Source organism: Durio zibethinus, chromosome 18 (genome assembly GCF_047325235.1).
Source record: "Durio zibethinus cultivar Kanyao isolate XHJ-2024 chromosome 18, ASM4732523v1, whole genome shotgun sequence".
NCBI classification, from domain to species: domain Eukaryota; kingdom Viridiplantae; phylum Streptophyta; class Magnoliopsida; order Malvales; family Malvaceae; genus Durio; species Durio zibethinus.
The window spans coordinates 21,330,604-21,352,851 of NC_143179.1; the positions used below are offsets into that span (position 1 = coordinate 21,330,604).

The 22,248-nt window shown below is 33.8% G+C and overlaps 4 protein-coding genes and 1 pseudogene across 7 annotated transcripts; 3 read left to right on the plus strand and 2 right to left on the minus strand.

The window, feature by feature from the left end:
• Positions 1–1,071: 1,071 nt before the first annotated feature.
• LOC111300726 (uncharacterized) lies at positions 1,072–4,057 on the minus strand. 3 transcript variants are annotated; one of them, XM_089747884.1, is made up of 2 exons: positions 1,814–4,056; positions 1,072–1,710 (listed from the first exon to the last, which is right to left on the minus strand). In XM_089747884.1, the coding sequence occupies exons 1-2, from the start codon at positions 3,606–3,608 to the stop codon at positions 1,559–1,561; spliced, it is 1,947 nt and encodes a 648-aa protein (XP_089604010.1). In that variant the 5' UTR covers positions 3,609–4,056; the 3' UTR covers positions 1,072–1,558. The 3 variants fall into 3 exon arrangements, with proteins under 3 accessions (XP_089604010.1, XP_022752078.2, XP_022752079.2); XM_022896343.2 differs by having other exon boundaries at positions 1,072–1,665; positions 1,814–4,044; XM_022896344.2 differs by having other exon boundaries at positions 1,569–1,705; positions 1,814–4,057.
• A 4,285-nt stretch (positions 4,058–8,342) lies between these two features.
• On the plus strand, positions 8,343–9,697 carry LOC111300727 (uncharacterized). Its single transcript, XM_022896345.2, has 2 exons — positions 8,343–9,006; positions 9,463–9,697. The coding sequence occupies exons 1-2, from the start codon at positions 8,422–8,424 to the stop codon at positions 9,544–9,546; spliced, it is 669 nt and encodes a 222-aa protein (XP_022752080.2). The 5' UTR covers positions 8,343–8,421; the 3' UTR covers positions 9,547–9,697.
• A 4,776-nt stretch (positions 9,698–14,473) lies between these two features.
• LOC111300728 (snakin-1 pseudogene) lies at positions 14,474–15,521 on the plus strand (annotated as a pseudogene).
• Positions 15,522–16,341: 820 nt separating this feature from the next.
• Positions 16,342–17,412, plus strand: LOC111299953 (uncharacterized). The gene is made up of 4 exons (XM_022895500.2): positions 16,342–16,480; positions 16,557–16,671; positions 16,908–16,968; positions 17,050–17,412. The coding sequence occupies exons 1-4, from the start codon at positions 16,447–16,449 to the stop codon at positions 17,410–17,412; spliced, it is 573 nt and encodes a 190-aa protein (XP_022751235.1). The 5' UTR covers positions 16,342–16,446.
• LOC111299952 (uncharacterized) lies at positions 17,087–22,187 on the minus strand. Of its 2 annotated transcripts, XM_022895497.2 has the most exons (7): positions 22,001–22,187; positions 21,283–21,748; positions 19,529–19,839; positions 19,396–19,452; positions 18,829–19,238; positions 18,031–18,304; positions 17,087–17,904 (listed from the first exon to the last, which is right to left on the minus strand). In XM_022895497.2, the coding sequence occupies exons 2-7, from the start codon at positions 21,687–21,689 to the stop codon at positions 17,900–17,902; spliced, it is 1,464 nt and encodes a 487-aa protein (XP_022751232.1). In that variant the 5' UTR covers positions 21,690–21,748; positions 22,001–22,187; the 3' UTR covers positions 17,087–17,899. The 2 variants fall into 2 exon arrangements, with proteins under 2 accessions (XP_022751232.1, XP_089604013.1); XM_089747887.1 differs by having other exon boundaries at positions 17,888–18,304; positions 22,001–22,181.
• Positions 22,188–22,248: the final 61 nt, after the last annotated feature.

The window sequence follows — 22,248 nt, forward strand, 5'->3', positions numbered from 1 at the left end:
TTATTTTTTTATCATATTTGGCAGTACAGCATTGTTTCAACAGCCCGTTTGGACAACAAAATGATTTTGAAATTTTTTTAGTTTGATTTTCATTGCTTGAATTCGTTGTTCTCTATTGCAAATTCTTCTTCAAATTACTCTCTATCGTGCAAAAACAAATTCAATCAAAACTTTTTTATTTACAAAATAGATTATTATATTTTGATAATTACCTGCCCAGCTTATACATGTGAAATTCCAAATAAATTAAATTATATGTGAAAATAATATTGTTTTTTAAAAAGATTTTTTCCCCAAATTCAATCATTTGAATGCCTCCAAAGGGTAAATATTGCCTGGTCAGTGGTGTCCGGATGGTTCTTTGAATAGGGGTAAGGTTATGCTATTTGGCCAATTTCCAAATATGATTTGGATTTAGGATAAATTGTGTTTGATTGAAAAGTATGTTTTACTACTTTTATAGGTATGGTTGAATTAGGACAATATTTTACTTTGTAAGAAATAAGATAGTACGATCGGTAAGAGATTAGTTAATACCAAAGATTTTTGTTTAAATTTCTTTATTTTTTTTTTAATTTATATTGGTTAAGAGGTCTTAATTTGTCAAAATCCCTCTTTTAGGAGGTAATAGCTGGACTATGGATTAATTAGTAGACATTAAAAAATTAGTGTTATCGAGTTCGAAAATTAATTTAATTAATTTATATAATTATATTTAAAATTTCACATTTAATAAATTTAAAATTTAAATTATAATAACTATAATTTTTTTTTGCTTAAACTGCAATCTCATTTATAAAAAAAAAATAATAATAACCATTTTATCATGCAACACATACTAACTCAACCTTTTTCTTCTTTATGCAAACAAAATTAATGATGTTTTTAAAATTGAAACAAAATTAGTGATTGATAATTTATCTTTGGTTAATTATTGAAAGTGTCATCATCAGCAGTCTTAGTAGATTCACCATATTCTCCCTTCTCAGGAAGAGGGGAGGTCCAGGCAAAGGGAGATATTCATATAGGTTGGTATAAGATTGAAAAAAATTCAAATGCATTATCTGCTCATGATAGAAATCTATCCCTAGTTTTAATATTATAAGAAATAATGGAAAAGTATGGGTGATTTCTATGTAGCTTCCATTTGCATTTGTAGTTCAATTAATTGCATTGGTCAAAGGGAAAAAGAATTCAAGTTACAATGGTCGTGGGTTCTTCTCTACCATGGTGATGGTGGCTCGAAACCACATGAAAATTGAACAATATGTTTTTGACAAGTTGCAGTATGGACTTTTAGATATAATTTTTCCAATGGGATTGACACTTCAACCTTGACTCTTGACATTTGACACATTGACCCTCCAAGTTAAAAACAGAGTGCCCCAAGTAGAAAAGGATGAAGAGGTCATTTTCCTTGGCTAGGCTGCATATCATAGGTAAACTTTCTGATTATTCTACCATCCCTCCTACTGTTTATGGTTATCAAAGGTCAGTTATTGTTGATCATGGTCTCTTTCCTTCTCTTACTGTGTGATGGACAGCACTTGATTATCTCTCATCCCATTTTGGCATGTGCCAATCCAGCAGGGATACTGATGATGCCTTTTCTTCGTCTCCTGCCTGCTTTTGCAACTATAGGGTCTTCTACAATAGTTGGCATATCTAAGACACCAACAAAAAAGGGGAAAAAAACATCAACGAACTGTTCTGAAAAAAGCAAAAGATTTTGCAGTAAGATCAAAGAAATTCCATTGCATGTTAACTAATATCAACAATGGCAATGTTTACAGGGTTCACGTTATAGGCTTACCAGGGAAACCCTTGACCTTAGCATCCATCAACTTCAGCAGCAGTTCCTGCAGCTGGTATTTTCCTTTGGATTTATGTAGTTCTTCCTCTTTTATACTGCAAATTTTTGACTTGGCATTTGCAAATAGCCACGTGGCATTCATCTGCTTGTTGATCATCCTTGCTGCGTAGTATGGGATTCTGACACGCTTGGTGTGCTCGGATTTTATGCGACTATTGATGAACATTAAGCAGTCCATCAAGCTCTCTTTGGCCAATCCTTTCATGTCATAAGCCTGTGACCTTCTCCACAAGCTTTTACTGTGAGGACTAGCTGAACTTGATGAGCATAGAGCTCTAGTTGTGTCACTAATGGCGGCCTCTGGGTTTTTTAGTAGCAGAAAACACTGAGCTCTGTTGCTGTAAAGAACAATTCTCTCTTTTCTAATGTTTAATGGACACAAATCCAAGGCCTTGGAGTATATCTTGCAAGCTTGATCAATTTTACCAGACCAAAACTTTTGGTTGCCTTGTTTTTTCAACTTCCCAATAAACACTTCTATCTCTTTCATGTCTTTTTCAGACATTATTTTGTCTCTCTTTATATTCTCCACCTTCAATTTCCATAATTCTTCTAATGCTCTCTCAGCTTTCTTGCTCTTCAGCTTCAAAAAACCATAATTGATTTTGTAGTAGTCTTGCAACAGTGTCTGGGTGATTGTTTCTCCCACCCATTTTCTTTCTCCAAGGCTTCTAAGTTCAACTAAATCAACAAGAGACAAAGCTGCAATGTCAATAACTTTGTATCTTGTATCTGGGTCTTTGAGAAGCAACAAAAGATCATCAATAGCCATGTCTTGCCAATCATCTGAAGATCTTGAAATATTGCAAAGACTCACCATTACTTCTTTCAAATTTGCTACATTTTCTCTTCCTGTTTTGGAGGAACAAATAGTTCTTAGCAATCCAATTCCAGCAGGAGATGTGAGATTCACTAATCCGCCCCACATTCCACACAAATTATTCAAGAACTCTTTCTTGCAGATCAGGTTGAGAGACCTCTCCTTGCATGCAAAGCAATTCAACAGATAAAGTGACCAACATTGAAGCTGACTAGCCCATTCCTCAGCCTTCCTGAACTGCAACTCCAATCCTCCAAGTCCTCTTGTAAGCAGGTCACAATGATATTTCGGTCTCTTCCTATCTTTTATTCCAACAAACTCTTTATAAACCACTTGAAGGCAATTTCCAGCTATCTCCATCGTCAAATTTACGATCTCTACTTCATGCTCAGCAACAGCTTCAAATGTTTTGTCATGTCTGGCCAAGTGACCCAGTGCCCGGACTGCAACTCTTTGCTCAACCCAACTCATCTTACCTCTCAAAAGCTCCATTAATGGCAAAACAACACCTGATTTAACGGCTCTTTCTGCAAATTGGGCTTTGTCCATCGTATATGAACCGATAATATGAGCAGCATAGTAGGGGATATAGATGTTCTGACCTCTAAGAAGCCAATCCTGATCACTGATGCCTCTATGGATCAGTTTGGCCATGCATTCAAATATACCGAGGGAGGGAAATTCTGGATCATCAGGTTGAGTCATGGAAATGTTCCAGAGCCCACTTAAGACCAACACGTGTTCTTGGTCATCTCTGAGAGGCATCTCTTTGAAACATTCTCTGAGTTTTGCTCTTCTTAGAGGTGGTTCTGGCTCATTCAAGGTGCAGAAGAAACAATTTGGCTTGTTGCATGGTGGCTGTGAGTGCATCTTGGCAGTGTTATTGGCTTTATTGTTTAGGTGTGGTGACTCCATAGAAGGAAAAGGAGAGTTGGAATCCAGATGAGTTTCATCTTCAGATGAATATGACAGGTAACAAAAAGGCTGCACTCATCAGTTTCTTTGAGCTCTCTGGTGGGTGAAGAGTTACAACTAGGCAGCTAAGCTGAACATGAGGCTATTATGAACAACAGGAAAAAGTAGAGAGACAGAGAGCCAGAAAACGAGGTTAACCGATATTTTACTAATGGAACACTTGTCAGGCTAGAGCCACAAAGAAGTAGGACCCTGATTAGCTAAACTTGGAAGTTTCATGCGTTACGATATGTATAAAAACCATATTCATTGAAGGAACACTTGTCAAGCTAGTGCCACAAAGAAGGAGGACCCTGATATAGCTAAAATGGGAAGCTTCATGTGATAAAAGGAGGACCCTGATATAGCTAAAATGGGAAGCTTCATGTGATAAGATGTATAAAAACCATATTCATTGAATGACGAATATGCTTGAGGTAGTATCCAGATTTTAAATCAAATGTAAAATAAATGATCAGAATATTAGACATTTATATATGCAAAAGCATTAAAATGAATACCATACCAAATTTCTCTTCTTCCAATCTATGTTGAAAGGGTCAAGACTCAGAATTGGATGCTGGCTATAAATTAAATTCAATTCAATTCAATTCAATTCAATTCTTATTGCTGATATGCCAAACTCACATATGCTATATTATTAGACATATGTTGTTCTTATTGCCTAAGCAATTTGATTACACTTGACCTACATGAATCAGTTCTAATCTGGGGAAAAGGTTGATACATTCACCTAAAATGGAGGTTGTATGATTCAATCAAAGAGTTAAAAAGACAGCTATCAACGATATAGACAATGGACCACACTCCTCTTCTAGCCTACGAATAACATGCACGCTATAATTTTGAAATGAATCATTCAAATTTCAGAGTGTAAATGTAAACCCCTTGAAAAGCAAACTGTTAAAACATTTTTTTTTTCTGAACGAAAACTTGCAGTTGCAGAAGTGTGTACAAACTGAGTAATCATTTTCTACAACTCGCTCCCTCTAGATCAAAGTAAACTGAAATCATGGCCCCTCATATGAAGCCAATCAAATGCAGTTTGTCATCAAAATAATCTATTCAAAGGTGCTTTTTAGTTTGTTTCCAACTCAAAAAAGTGAAGAACTCATAAAAATATGCAGTCAAGTACAACTGGGGCTGCTCTCAAGAAAATGCGGCTTCCGATTTGAAAATGTATGATTAGTTCTATACTTTATTTTCGCTAACATGGTTTTTTTATTCTTGTTGATGCAAATGCAGATACTATATGCAACTTGTAACTCTATACTGGAAAGCATGATTAACTCTACACAGTTTAGTTACACTAGCTAGGATTAGTATCTTAATTAATCTGCCTAAGAGAACATGTATCTTTCCTCGGATGTTGTTAACTGTGATTAATGATTATAATTAGGATCTATAGGAGTTATGTTCATATCTTGACATATGTCAATATTGAATAATAAGATGCATGAAGTTCAGTTCAGTTGGTAGTTTCGCGTGCTCAGCATTGATTTCCAGGCACATGAGCTTACCAGCTTATAGCATGGAAGAGAAAGCCTAATTAATTAAAATAGCTTGCTAAAAGAAAAATATTTTTCTTGGACATGAAAAGGTGTGTAATATAATATTTGATAATTCATTGGAACACTTCAATGTCAAATCAAAATATTTTAAAAATTTAATATGATATATAAGTAAATATTTAAATTTAAATTTATGAGATATTTTTTATAAGATAAAATTATAAAATATTCGAATCAAAACATGATTTTATTTATGTTTTATATTAGGTTTAATAAAGACATCAAATTTTAACAAAAAAATTTATGATATCTTAATCTCATATCGAAAGATTCAAAAAATAAATCTTATTTCAAAATATTAAAAAAATTTATTATAATATATAAATAAAAACTTAAACTTATGAGTTAAATTTTATAAAATAAAATCTCGAGAACTTCATGTCACAATGTACAATGCCAGATTAATTCAAAGCGGACGTCAAGCTGACATGTAACCAGTCAAGCCAAACTTGTGAATCTGATATCCTAGCCCAAAGATATATTGATTCATACAAGCTGACCCGAAAGTGGCCCATGATTTTTGTTGGATGGGTTGCCGTAACTCTGCTCAAACCAACAGAAATTTTGGGCCATACTTGGGCTCACATATGAAACCTTTGGGCCTTTCAATCCAATACAATATCCAATTCTAAGGATTAGCTTTGACAAAAATAGTTCAGGTTCAGGAGAGAAAATTGAGTGATTTGGCTCCGAAAGATTGGCCGAGTGAACTTCTAATTTTTAGATACAATCTATCCATCATAGTCACTCTGAACGCATTTGCTCAATTAACATATATGAAAAAACTAATGTTAGTGTTATAATGAAGGGTATAATTTTATAAAAATCAAGCTTACTCGATAATTATATTATAATGATGTTCAATTTTAAATACCGATTAAAATATTTTAATTTTATATTTAAATTATGAATTATTTATGTTCGGTATCTCCTTGAAAAAGATAACCGATCTATTATTAATTGGTTAGGTAAAATTTCATTCATAATCACTACTCTCTCTCTCTCTCTTAAACTTGTCATGAATTTAACAAACGGCTTATTCTATCTCTAATTAAAAAGGAATTTGGTCACAGCTCACCAGCAAGTAAGAAAGGTAGTTGATTTAGAGAGTAACTTGAAGAAGGAAAACAATGGAAGAAAGGAATTAACAAAGTATCCAAGAACTTGGGCATTACTAAAACTATGGAAAAAGAAAAGGAAAAGTTGGTACATTTTGTGAAATTTTTGAGTTTTAGTGTCACCAAAATTTCACTACAATACAGGAATAATTAAAGGTTTAATTGATTGAAAAAGAAAAGTAAGAGGACAAACTCAAAAGCATGGGTTCTTAAGTAAATCCCAAAATGTCATATAGAATCTTTTCACTCATCTTGTCTTTCACCTTTAAAAAGAAAAAATAATAATAAAAAAAAAGATGGTAAAGAATCTGATGCTCTTCCATTGTCATTAATTAACATATGATTTTAAAATATTAGGGAAAAAAATAATGAAGCTATTGAAATCTGATCTGTCCCTTTCCTTATTAGACTTACCAATATAAACTACATATATTAATTGCCAAAAAAATTAAGTAAGCTTCTTGAAGATGTTTGACAACCTAGCTACTGGTTATTTCAACCAATGATTTTTTTTTTCTAAACTATAGGAATATTATTCAAATTTCACCGTCAAATCAAATCAAATCAAATCAAATAAATACAATTAAATTCATTTACATAAAAACAAAAGAAAAAGCTAAATATTTTAAGCTTATTTTAGCATTTTTATTGAATGGAATCAGCAATTGTAAGTCTCTATTTAATTTTGTAATGAAAAAATAAATTCACTTCAACTAATGTTTTTTAATCAAAATTTATATCTTACCTGATTTTACATTCATAGCAAACTATAATAATTACTATGCAATTTAAACATAATATCACATCAAGTTTATTATTTTTAAAAATTAAACCCTTAATAGATTTACAATTTTTAACAAAATGAAAATTTGGGTGTGTTTATATCAATGTTAACATAAGGACATCATAATTTTGAGGAAAATCGATATATTTAAATTTATATACATATATTATTTATATAAGTTTGTATTGATTTACGTTAATCATTTTAATTTATATTGATAATCTTAATTGATACATGATTTTTTTTATTTTTAATTTTATTCTTCTTTTTCTATTTTTATTTATTTTATTTATTTAAAATTTACTTTTAATAATTCATCCAAAAATAATATATAATCATTAAAATAGATTATTAAACAATAAATTATTATTTTTAATTTTTAATATTATTTATTTAAAATTAAAAATTTTTAGATATTAAATATTTAAAACTTTAAATCTATGCTTACATATAAATATATCAATTATATGTAATAAAAATGTATTTTTCTAACAATATTAAATAATACCACATCAAAGCAAATTGATACCAATATTGTAAAATAACAAAGAACAAAGACGATACCTCCATTTATTAGGTACCGATAAATGGCACGTTCACGGACGCAACTTTTCCATGGGACCCACAATTTTTAGCCGGTGACCCTCCGTCCTCCGATAATCCCATGTAAGCCTCACGCAACCATCCGTAACAGCTTACCCAACAATCATTGCCGCTAACCCTCTCGCTGGCCTCCTACTATTGGTTTGTCACCTACTATTGGTTTGTCACGTTGCGCAGCATGACCCCACCGCAAGACCGTTCCAGCTGTCTCTGCAGTCCATTAATTCATTTCCTGCCCAACAAAATTAAAATAAAAACGCATCCTAACGCGTAAAATAATTAAACCAAAGGTTTAATTTGAATTGAATTATAATTGCAAATCACATGCACTAATTTTGGAAGCCCTCTTCCAAGTGGGCCCCTAATCCAGGCTGTGTTGAGGGCCAAAGTACACTGTGTTAAGCCTATTTGTTTGTTTGATTGTTCGATGCCCGTGGCCCGTGGGCCCCAATAGGTTCATCCAACGGCTATTTCCGAACCATGCAAGCGTGGGGCCCTTTTATTTTTTACGGTCCAGATCTGTCTTAACCCGTTCGTTACTTTGATCAGCATCGTCATCATGATTTATTTATTGATTCTTTTTCGTTTATTTATACTCTCTCTGCCACCATTTTCTCCTACCACTTCACTCCCTTAGTGACAACTCTCAAACGAATAAACAAAAATTAAAAAAAAATATGGACCGTGGAAGCGCGTTTGCTATTGCTTTTATTTGCATTGTGGTGGTCGGTGTCGGTGGTCAAGCTCCGGCCGCCGCACCCACTAAGGCTCCGCCGGCAGCGACTACGCCTGCTACTGCTCCCGCTACAGCTCCTGCGAGTAAACCTAAATCGCCAGCTCCAACCGTTGCTCCTACCACTTCTCCACCAACTTCTTCACCACCGGCTGCCGCTCCAGAGAAGTCCGCGGCGGTTCCTGCTCCATCTAAATCTGCTCCTTCTTCTTCTCCTCCAGCTGCTACTCCAGAAAGTTCTCCACCGGCTCCAGTTCCTGTGAGCTCTCCTCCAGCCAATTCGCCTCCGGCTGCTGCACCGACAACTCCTCCAGAGAGCTCGTTGTCTCCTCCGGCTCCTGTTGCGGCACCAACCACTGCTGAGGTTCCCGCACCAGCTCCAAGCAAGAGCAAGAGCAAGAAGAAGTCTAAGAAACACAATGCTCCTGCTCCTTCACCTGATTTGCTTGGACCTCCCGCTCCACCTATCGGAGCTCCTGGACTTAGCAGCGAAGCTTCCTCCCCCGGCCCTTCTGTCGCCGCCGATCAGGTATATTCTACTTTTCTCACATTTCAATCTGTTTTGCTTCTACTTACACCGTACGACAATGCGCTCCCAGATCTAAATATTTAGTTACACGGCGTAAGTTAGCTAACTCGACTTTATAATTAGATGTCTCAAAATGAACTTTAGAAATTAGAATGTGGAAATGGATAGTGGCTCAAAGTTAAGAGCATGTTTCGTTTAAGGGCGTTTGAATGACGCGCCGCCGAGGAAGGTGGAGGTATCCATTAATTATTTTGAAAAAGATCCAACGGATCTCGAGGCGATCTATACGGCACTTAAAGATCAGTAGCAATTAATGTCAGATCGTACATACGCGATGCATGGAAGCAATAATTACAGCAATCCGTGTATTTATATAATAAAATCCAATTTTTTGTTGCATTAATCAAGGAATAATTCTAAAATTATGAATTTTTTGGAAATAAAATAAAATTGCAGAGTGGAGCAGAGACAATGAAGAGCGTTCAGAAGATAATTGGAGGATTGGCATTGGGATGGGCAGCCATTGCTTGGATCTTCTAGACAGACAGAGAGATTTGAATTCAGTGTTCGTTTTTCTTTTTTTGTTTTGTTTAATTCCTCTTGTGTCTCACATTTGATATATAATCCCATTTATTTTACTCCATTTGTTTCCTTTTAAAGACTAGTAATTCCACTGCTTTATTCCATTTAGTATTTTTTTTTTAACAATTGATTTATTCTACGGTTCTATTTTTAATAAATCATAATATTTGTTTAGCAATTTTTTTTTAAATGAAGTGAAATTTTTTTGCCTATGCTTATTATTTGTTTGTTAATAAATAGGTTCCAGTAATTTTTTTTTTTAACTCAGTTTGAATTGGAAAATAGTGTATAATTTTTCAATGACAGTTTTGTCAAATCCAACCAATCTAAAGTCCAAGATATTCCAGGCAGATGAGCCACGAGTGGACGTGACTGTGAAACGCATATTATTCTATTATTATATGTAAAAACGTTTGATAATTCACTATTTAAGGCTGCAGTTCTTGTCTTTTTTTTTATCCTCCGATAAACTTGTATTGTCACAATTCATTCAGGATGGTTAACCACTTAACCAATGGGTGCATGCCTGTCTCACTTGAAACAATGCGTGCCATTCTGATCTGACCCCATGGCTCATCAGCTGCAGTCTAAATGCACCGACAAATGCACAACTCACGTATGACCCAGGCGTTATCTGCTTGGAAGTATCTTCTTTGTTTAGAATTCAATCATTGCTTTTTTTCTTTTTATATTGGGAAGTGACAATTTGAATTTTGTTTTTTAGCAGAAAATCGTGTTTCAATTATTAAATCAAATATTTGGGTGTAATTTAATCATTTCATTTTAAAAGAAAAAATAAAAAAAAGGGTAGTTGATCATAGTAGTTTTCGTTAATTTTCGTTGATAAAGAGTGATTTTCATTTCCAAAATTCAAGAAAATGCTGATTGTAACAGGTTAATTTAGATGAATGATCCAAAATTCAAGGGGAAAGGATGTCAAATTGAGTTCCATTTTCAGGTATAAAAGAAAAACAAATTTCATGGAAACTATCAAAATCAGCTCTAAATAATAGCCTTGGGATTCTCCTTCAAATCAAAGTTCCGTTATTGATAAGCAAAAATAATCTTTTGATTCTGTCAAATTATACGAATTGACAAAAGAAAAAAAAAAAACGTACTGACATCTGAGATCTGAGTCACCTTCAGAGTTGGGACCATAAAGTACCGAAGCAGAAGGCACCTTGTTGTTTTTTTGTTTTAGCTTCAGCTGCAACTCATCCATTTGATTTCTATCACAAAATGGACTTTCGCAGCCTCTAGGAACCGAAAGCTACCATGGACAGTCAAGTAATTATCCTAGTTGATGCTAATAAAACTTTGCATCACTAGAAAGAAAGATTTTGAAAAATTTTTCATGCTCAAATCTCAGCGTCACATGTGAATTTTATTCGAGAAATATTTAGTACATTATTAATGAATTTTTTAATTTTATAAATGAAGTTAATAAAGTAATATATATTTTAATATATTTAAAAAATTAAAAAAATTAATTAAAAAACTCAATTTGATAATTTATTATTATTATTATTATTATTATTATTATTATTATTATTCTATGTATTATATCAATTTTCTTTTTTTATAATTGACAATTAAATAGGACTTTTATAATTCTTATTTATGGCGGTGAACCCACTTCTCACATGGATGTGTCGGCTTATCATGTAAAACAAATGCCAATTGGTTATATCACTTAATGATTTTATTTCCCTTTACTTATTTAATTATTTTTGTCACACCAATTCTTTTTTCTTTTGTAGCATAATTATAAATATATATATAGTAGTAGTACTAAATAAATTATAAAATTGAGACAAAAAAAATAATTAAGAGACCAAAAGAAGTGCATAGCTTCCTTGTAGGCCATCCACAAAAGAGAAAGGAAAAAACCAAAGAGAAGGAAAGTATGTTTGCAAGGGAAAAGGACAGAATCAAGAATGTTTTTACTTTGGGGTCGTCTATTTGAAGGCATCTTCAAATGCTTTCTTCGTACCAATTACCAAGTGCCTAAAAAAGTGATCTATATGCTTCCTGCCGATGCAAAATAAATAGTAATAGTTACTTTATAATTATACGTAAGTGTCTGTTAATTTGACAATGAAATTTGTTTTAACATTCAAGATTAATGGTGCTATGATTGAAAAAAAAAAAAAAAAAAACCCTTTGAAGCATGCAAGGAGTTGATTGGTTAGAGCTAGAGCTAAAACCCCAAACTTGTGAAAACCCCATCTTAAAGGTAAGGATATGATATCAAAAGCTACCTTAAATAGAATGCTAATGTGCCATAAAATGGTTACCCATTATTCATTTCCATGGATATTTCCAGGTTATAGGTTCGTCCACTTTTTCTTGCGTAATTTCTGTTTTCTTTCTCTTTTTTTTTTCCAGGTTAATTGTTCAATTATTGTTTTTGAGAACCTATAGTTATGATGGTCTGATTAAATGGAGTTGACTTTTGATTATGAAGAAAACCCTGCGGTTTAGAATTTGTAGATATTTGAGGTAATGGTAATGTCATTTCCATGAATCCAAAGTGGTATTGCAATTTAAAGCAACATTTGTTTTTTAATCATTGTTTTAGGAATGCCACTGATGGGTGTAATCCAGCTGAAAAATGTTGACCCTGTGAACTGATTGACCTTCGATAGATTAGGAAAGCTCACTTGTTGAAACTCGACTAAGAACTTGAAAGAGTTTCCTTTCAGTTGCTGAAGAATAAGATTAACCCAACTTGGTTTGGTTATGGTGGGATGAGTGAGAGACGTTGTATAAACCCATTTTTCTGATCCATTATCTCTTTGATTTGATGAGCCATGGTTATACTTTCATATACGCATTTTCTTAATATAGACATTTGGTAGCCAAATTGTGGGTTGTTCATGGGAGTTTCAGAAGAAAATAATACCCATTTTCTCAAGGTCTCTCAATGCTGCCAAATTTGGGTCTTCCACATGGCCATTCTTACATCCTGTGTTCAGCTTTACCCATGTATCCAAAGAAGAAAATAAGAAGCTTCATTCGTGCAAGGCAATTTGTGTACCATCCTTCCAACTCCAGCTTTGAGGCCTTTGGTACTCTGATGGTGAAATAGTTGTTATCAATCATATGATATGACTGGGAACATGTTGGCTATAATTCATCTATAGGAAAGGTGAACAGTGTTCTAGGACTCTGTTAGTTAGAAATATAGTTCCAAAATATGGGTGCACTGAAATGCACTTTATTCTCTGATTATATATTTTTATCTACAGTTTCTAGTTACCCAAGTGACCTGTTTCTTCAATCTGAATGAAATTTGTTTCCGTATGGTAAAATAATGTGAATTTCATTACGTCTACAGATAGTATATATGATAAACAAAATATATAGTTGGCTTCAGATTTACATTAGAATCTTTTGAGGATTTGTCTTTTGAAAAATGAGGAGATTTTCAAGCTCTTTCTGCTAGTTGTTTATGGTTCATTTTCCCTGGGAATTGATCTACTACATACTCGTATCTCATGGATTTCTCAAGCAACATTAGCAAACTTTCACATTTCTTATTCTGAGATGGGATAAATTGGATAGCAGTTAATTGCCTGATCATATATTTAATTTTACGTAATAACCATGAGCAATACACAAAAAATATAACACCACAATCTCATGTCAAGATATTTTGAGTGTCTATTATGGTATATATATATATTGAGACTTAAACTTATGCTTACACGATATTTTTTTTATACAAAATTATGAAACTTTTAGATCAAAACAGATAATACATTCAAATTTGGTGTGGAGTTTTCACCTAGAAATAGGTAGTTGAACCTAATTATATCTTGGGCAGCTCTATGTTGCTTCTTGTAACTTTAACTATCAGTACAGATGGTTTTCTTCTGTGTTGAACAATCAGCATGTAGCTGGATCTGACAATGGTTGCTTGTAGTTGTTCAACGTTAATCATATGCCAGCCAAACTAGGAGACGCATGTTGTGGCTCTGATGCAGTGGATTTTGAATAATTAACTTCTGTTCATGTCAACTCAACAGATGACCGGTTCGTTGCCAGTGGAACTGGATACTCAAAAGGCATTGTTCTTAGCAGTGGAGGGCGTTTACAAGTGTTAACTAATATGCATCGAGAACCTATTAATGTTGCTAAGTTTGCTTCTCATCCTCGTTTGAAAAAGATGTCAAGATGTGGGAATTGAGTGAGAGACCAGAGAGGCCTTGCTATACTGCTGTGGTATCTAATTTCTTGTCTCTGTAGTTTTTTGTTTTGTTGATTTTATGGGATCTTTTCCAGATATTTCCTCCCTCGAACAGCCTGGACACCTCAAAGAACACCTAATTAGTATTGATGTGATATTGACTTGATCGAAAATGATCTGTTTAAATGGGTTTAATGGTTGGAAAATGATTGAAGTACATGCTAAATGCTAACGCATCATCACAAATTCACAATAAGTCACAATCTAGTAATGAAACCTATCAATAAGTCACTTGATACAGACATAATGTCATAGATCAATGTGTTAAGGAGTCAAATAACTATATCAATCATGCTCAAGCCTTTGGCCTGGTGACTAAAGGTTTTTGAAAAGACATTAAGGGCCTGGTTTGAAATCAGGTCTTCTTACTCCCTTTTACTTATATTAAGATTTTACACTCATGATGTAACCAAAAAAAAAAAAAAGAACTATGTCAATCTTCTTAATTATTGATTACAAAGATAGGAACACGTTTTCATTATTCGAAAAATGCAAGGTTCGATTGGAGTTGAGGCAGGTGATCATCTTAAATAGAAAAGAATTAGGGTCTCTGCAGAAAAGGTTTAGGTATCTTGTCGATCCTTAGCATTTATATATGAGGCAATTGTCCCCGCACCCCACAAAAAGGACCACCTTACTGCTTACAGTCTGTACCATAGCTGCAGCCACGAGCATTTCCTTTTCTTTCTTTTTCTCCATAACTCCCAAATGAAAAAACGCCTCTATAAATACCTTGGCAAAACCTGACAAATCCGTCAGCAATGATAACTAGCAGCACCTGGAGGGCCACAAAATCACTCGACCTTTTGTTACCCCTTTTCTCTACCTTGCTTTATATACCTTTACCATCCATCCCACAAAGGATAAATAACAAAAATGAAGTTTATATTTGCAACTTTGTTGTTTGTTTCCCTGGTTTTGAGCTCATCTTTTGTCCAACTCTCCTTTGCCAAGCCCGTAGTACTTCCTCTTTCTACACTTGATGGCCCTCCTCCACGTAATGTTCTTTACTCCTTAGTCCTTACCCATGCATGCATGTGACATAATTTTACGTAAAAATAATCTACCAACTATAATTCATCCTTTTTGAGGGGTTATATATATATACTTATATACATATATTTGTGATAAACTTTTTTTTTTTTTGTGTGTGTGAGAGAGAAAATTATTAGGTTTCTGTGATAGCAAGTGCGGGGAGAGGTGTGCCAAGGCTGGAGTCAAGGACTGGTGCTTGAAGTATTGTGGGATATGCTGCCGAGAATGCAACTGTGTTCCTTCAGGGACCTATGGCAACAAGTCGGAATGCCCTTGCTATCGAGACAGGTTGAACTCCAAGGGCCAGCCCAAGTGCCCTTGGACACCTCATCAGATTCACCCTAATCCATCACCTGTGTCTTATTATATATAGTATCGTATTCCTTTGCCAGTATCAGTTCGTCAGTTTAGGGTTGATTCTGCCACCATTCTCTGCCTTCCCATCGGTTCTGAATTCTGATCCGCCGCTTCTTTGGAAAGCAATATGCTGATAGCTATCGCCCATTAATTATGTATAAATTTTATAATTATTTCCTTCAAATAAATCTGTGACTTCGACTTGTTAACTCAACAATATATATATATATATATATACATATATATACATATATATATATATATCATGAAATAAAATGTCTATTTTAGATCTGTTTGATCATTATTAGTATATTTGTTACTTTTCTCTACTAAAAAATCTAACCTCAATTTTATGTATAAGATCTCCAAAATATCAAAATTCACCCCTTTAATAATTTTGGGCTTGACGTTACTATTTTATCAAAATTTGTACCAAAATTAATTACATACAAACTTATCATTAATTTTTTTTATCTATTTTAATAAACTTTATTTTCATCACAAATTTCAAAACTTATATCTAAATATCAATCACATTACAAAATCACAAATCTGATTTTAATACCATATATCATTTATAAAAATTTCGTACTTAATTAAAATATTATTTATTTTAATTTAAAAATTTCATGATTTTACCGTATAAAATGTACCTCACGAATATAAGTATAGATTTCTACGTATATTATCGCATCATCACATTCTGTAAGATAAGAGGCGTGATTTGCATGTGACACAAAAATTTATTATGAAGAATTTTTTACAGAACTTTTTGGGACCCGCCTGAACCAACACCTCGTGAAAATGCATACTTCAGTCCTATCACTATGTTTGATTTTTTACACCAGGTTTGAGATCGGCAAAATTTGAGACATGGTTCAAACAATATTGAGGATACCTCTTGCTGGTGCAGGAGGAAGAATAAACAAAGTTAAAAACTGAGATAATCCTAGCAAGAAAAACCACTTTTTTTGTAGCTCCTCCAGGAAGCTGATTGCTAGCTGCAAATTACAAGGCAGGAATAAGGTTGTGATAGAAAGTAACTGCAACAGATGATGGATTCCTTACTTACACTCAGCAAATGAACTAAGAAGCTATTCTCCAATCTTCCTGCAGTTTCCATATACTCTTTTCCTCCCATTGTATATAAACAATATATCATTGTTGAATGAATCCACTAATATTGTCTCAAGTTTCATTCAAGTCTGTACAACATGGGGAATTCCATGGGGAATTTCATTGGAAAAGGTATGCTATCTTTTTTCTTCTCATGCCTGCCTGAAATGAGAAATGTTCCTCAACTTTTTTTTTTTATTCATGACAGGGTTGCCATCTACACAGATGTTAAGCTTTGTGTTTAAATCACTTTACGAACAGTTCGCTGAAACAGAAATCAAGGACTTCGATGATTTCCGTGCTGCTATTCTTGATACCTTGAAGTAAGAAATTCCTATTTCATCCACAATTTTGTAGAATAAAATCAACATGAAAAAAAGAAAAATCGGTTTCTCCTTTTTTCAGATGACATTGCCTATATGTAAAGCTAGGAAGTAGGATTCTTCACACATGAAGACCACAATAAAGCAAGGGCATCGCCTTATTTATTTGTTTTTGATCATTTCTTTTATTTGAAAATTATCTGATTTTTTGTTTAACAATCTTCCATTGATTGTAGTGTTATTAACTCAGCATTGCCTGGTAAACATTATGATGCTCCTGCTCGCAGTGAAGTAGAGGTCAGTCTATTTTGATTTAAACTTTCCATATACTATCTCTCCTGAAATGATCTTGTGTCACTTACACCATCAGTATTTCAGAAATGTTTTGAAGAATGGAAAAATGAAAGAGAGGCAGCTAAAAAGGAGGTGTTTATTCAATTTATGAAGAAAATAAAGCTTAGCAAGCTGGATTACACAACTATTTTGACTGGTATAGTAACCCCTCCGGCGGCCATGGCAGCTAAGAAAGCAGGAGAACTTTTGCCACATTTGAGTATGATTAAGAATATTCCTGATGTTGCTTTTGTTCCATTAGTGACCATGATTGCCCTAGTCATTTCCAAGCTGTCCAGAAGGCTTTACAGGCGAAGCCTGCAGTCCGAACCCAGCCGATCCATGTCTTTTAATGGAGATGAGACCAAAGACCTTGAGCCCGTGCCAGAGAAGCTTCTTCTAAAATGAAAGTAAAAAATAAAAAAATAGAAATAAAGTAAAGAAGAAACATGTGATCTCAAGCTTGCCTCAGTCAACCTCACACAGCAATATAAAAAAGATGTCGTAGGTTTTATACAAAATTGTAATTTACAAAGCTAATGTCAATTAGCATCATTAGCAATAGCATGCATATATGCATACTGTTATCCCAAGAAGTCAAATATTGGACAAGAGAGCTTTTCTTGTCTTACAAAAATATAAGTGCATTGCTTGGATAAATCTAATGGTTTTCGCTTAACTGCGAAGACTCTTTGTAGCAGGGCAATTTACTTCGAATGTTGCTGGTTTTTTGGCCAGGGGCTTCATTTGAGGATAATTTACTAACCAAAAGGGTTAGGAAAACACCCACGTAACTTAAAGACAGCACTTCGTTTGATGACTTTGTAGTCAGAGACCGCACATCATCTAAACTGAACGACAATGTTCCCATCAGGGCGAGAAGTGCACGTACAGATCATCCTTGAAACATGAAACAAGAATATTGGAGAATAGACATTGAGCATGAAAAGTTTACCACTGCTTCCAGAAGTTGTTTGCTTTGAACACATACAGATACAAATTCCCAACTTAATAAATTTAGCTAACCTGATAATCTCTTCCACCTACTTGTGTCTGATTTTCGTTTCCCTCTCTTCCTTTTGTTGTTAGGGCGCTTTGACTTGGAAGTTGAAGATAATTTCACATTTAGTTGAACAGAAGGGTTTGTAGGGAGGTCATCTCCTGGGGCAAGAACAGTAGAAACAGGCTTAGGCTTTTCAATTGGTATCTGCGGCTCCTCTGACTGCTGAGTTAAACCACTTCGAAAATTAAACAACTCTTCCTTGGCAGCCTGGTTATGTATCAAAACATCATCCTCGGTCTGCAGATAGAATGAAGATCACTTTGAATTATAAATGAAAACGAGATGATTGAAATACATATTTGGAATCCAAAACTAGCTAATATTCATAACATCTTTTCATAAAAAAATTCAAAAAGAAACCTGACTACAGAAAAACAGGGATCATAGAATAGTGTGAAATACTAACCAAACAAGTAAAGAGGGCATTGCAAGAAGAGGAAGGGAAAAGCAAGGAGGATTTTCTCCTTTCATATTAGATGTGCAAATGAAAAACTTTCTTTCTCAGTCATTATTCATAGATAAAAATAAAATAACATTTTAGCAGGATCAGCACTAGCAGAAGCAAAGAATAAAACCAAAAATCTAATTACAAAGTACAATCCTTTGTTGTCCTCTACTACGGCCTTTAGCAATGGCAAAGGAATAAAGTGTAAACCTTAAAAGAAGAGAAGAATTGTTAGCAATAAAAAAATGATGGAAGAGAAAATCTAAAGATCAACCAATCAAGAAGAAGAAGAATATGTCAAAAGAGGAGAACTCACATTTTCATAAGAAATCCCAGCAAGATGCTGACCTGTGCCCTCAATAATATCAGGAAAAGGCATCACCTCTCCATGACTTGAAACTGCACTTCCAGGCATAAAAAAATCTCCCATGTTACCCTCAGATAGATGCTGGGATGAGGCACATTGAGATTTAACTGGGATTCTATCTCCACTCTCAGATGGAGAAGCACGATTTCTAGAACCAGTTAATGCATTAATGGAAGCGAACTTTCGAGGACTTTCATTCACCACCTTGTCAACTCGGGTCTTTAGTTTGCAAACTTGTGATTGAACCAGATCAATCTTTTTAAGGATCTGTTCAGACCAAGTATCACCATCCCTGAATTCAAGACTTGACAATCCATCATTAAACCCAAAGTCATCATTGCTGTTGACTGTTTTGTTTCCTGCAGAAATTATCAAGTAAGAAAATGGGCAAAATCTCAAGTAGTGAAGGGAGGTCAATTTTGCAAACACACATCACAAGGGTTATTTGTTGAACCTTGTTCTATTATCTATAAGCTACAAAATCACCAAAGCCGAGTCAAATATAATTCTTCTTACCTAAATTACCATTATCATCATCCAGAGCAGCAGTAGCAACAATAGATTTCTTACTCTCTGGAAGCAAAGAAAATTTACTGATCAGATTTGTACTTGCAAATACATATTTCATGAAGAATGATGAAGTTCATACCATAAAATGAGAAGAGGCTATGATGTGACATATAAGATGCTAAATCAGCAGTATCTTCAACTCGCTTTCTTTTCCTCCTCTTCATTGCTTTTTTTCTCTGAATTTGACAAGAAAAAGGTTTTGACTTCACGTCAACCCCTTCCAATGTGAACTTCTCATATTCAAACTTCTTTCTCTGATCATATTCTGCAAGTTCTTTATCATACGTCAATGCCTGAGACTTAAATTCCTTAAGCTGCAGCTCTAACCATTTACACCGCCACATAAGGGGATGTATAAACCTCCTCCAATGATCTGTCAACTTTCTCTTCCTGGAAAATTTAGGAAAAAGATAAAAAAAACTAAAAAAAGCAACAAATTGGACATCAAATTGTACAAAAATATACACTTCGCATAAGGGTAAGATAGTAACGGACAGTTTATTATTTACCATTACTTTGCCAGCCAAAACAGTGGAAACAATAATTCTTTCAGCAAGCATCAATATAATTTTTTTGAAAGGAGCATCAATATGATTTTAAGTAGTACATTTGTAGTGATTTTTTATAAACCACAAAATTGAAAACTTTTCATTAAATATCAGTAAAATAACAAATAAATGAGAGCTGAAAAATTTTCAAAATGAAAATTGTTCTTCACACATAACCTTAGCAATTTTAAATTTCTAAGAGTGCGTTTGGTTAAAGAGAATCCACAAATTTTTCATTGAAATCTTGATGATGGATATTTGTTTTTCATATTTGATTTAGGATAATTCGATTACGAAGGAAAATGTCAGATTTCTAACAGTACCCAAAGTTTCAGAATAAAAAACCCACCCCTCCCTCTAGTATTTTAGGATTCCGAAGGAAAAATTATTTTATTTCCAAATTTAACCTGAATAAAAAATTTGTCATATATCCGTTGCCCTTTTGAAAAGTAAATCTAAAACTTAGTTTTAATTTTTTTTAAAAAAATTTGTCTTATTTTTAATTCAGTTTTAATATATGAGAGTTAAGACATTTGTAGGAAAAAAATACCTTAATTAATATTAATTAAGGTGTTTTTTCTTACAAACACCTTATTTGATATTTTTTTTTAGAATTTATACAACAGCATCCAATAAGGCATTTCTTTGAAGAAACGCCATATTTGATCCATTCAAATAAGGTGTTTCCTTTTTACAAACGCCTTATTTCATAAATAATCTTTCAAAATCTTTACAAAAGTAAATAAGGCATTTCTTTGAACAAATGCCTAATTTGATACTTTTTCTAACATATTTACAAAAACAAATATAGCGTTCAACTCTTCCAAGCGTCATAATTGATTTTTTTTATATTTTAATACAATAATTATGGCTTGATGTCTAGTTAAACACCACAATTAGATATATTTAATTAAAAAAAATTAAAATCTTTCTTTTCCTTTGCTGTTTAAGGCATCAGTTGTTGTTTGGGTTTTTTTTGTTAAAACAAAATGAATGGTTATCTCCAACCAAACGAGTGAATTTGATAATGAGATACTCTGAAAATCAAACAAAACCCCAGATATCAAACTTTCCCCAGAAATCCAAGATTCCGTGAATCAAATGAGCCCTAAAAGTTATTCTAAATTTTCAAAAAAAAAAAAAAAGGAAAAAACGCAGAAACCTTAATAGTTGGGACAGCAGTGGAAGGTTTAAGGATCAATCATCATTCATCACGACCAATCTCCCAGATAAGTTTATAAACTAACACAAAAAACAAAATAGTTCAAACTACAAAAAAAAATACCTCATTTGAAACAATCCATCAAACGCTGATCCCAATGGACTGACACCACATAATGCTGATTGAGCTTCAGCATCACTTATCGCCGAATCATTCTCACCCCCTGACACCGTCCCACCAAAAGAACTTGAATTCTCGGTGGCATCCTGACATTCAACTACAGCCAACCTATCCACAACAGAATTTGTGCATTCAGTTATGTTAATCTCCATATCCTCGTTTCCTTGGGATATCTTTGCTTGTCCTACTCCATACAAAGTTTCTTCACCAAAGTTGTGGTCCTCGCAATTACTCACACAATGCATAAACTTATCTTTCGAATCATGAGGCAAGTTTCCATTTTCGTTATTACTCGAAACCACTTCCATCATTGTTTTCGACTTGTCTTTAGGCTCAGAGTCAAGGCCCATAATAATAACAACCAGAAAGACTCCTTCAATTCATTATAATTCAGTTAATTACTAACTCCCTGCAAAATTCACATCAATAATTTCAACATTACCATTTTGAATAAGCTGATTGAAAAACATAAACAAACTAATAATAAACAAAAAAATCGATTTTTTTTCCACAAATAACAAGTTAGAAGAATAAAAGAAAAAAAACCTACACTTTCGGTCAAAGGAGACAGAGGAAAAACCAACATTTACACATTGAAATCAACATAAATCGCGAAACCTTAAACCGCAGAACAGGGAACAGAGAAGAGGAAAAGGAGAACCTGGCATTCGAGTCTCTTTCCAGCTGTGAACTTTGATTGGTGGACTAGGAAGCCAAGTCACCGCGGGAGAATGTTCGCTGCCGCCGGTGACGACGGTTTTTGTTTTTTTTTTTTTTTTGAGTGGTAAGAAAATCGAAATCTAAATAACAATAATTAATAAAAGGGAATTTGCGAGGGTGTGAGTGTTGAGGAGAAAAGATCAATGGACCATAGCAAATAAAGGAGTGATCCGTCCCCACGTGATTTCT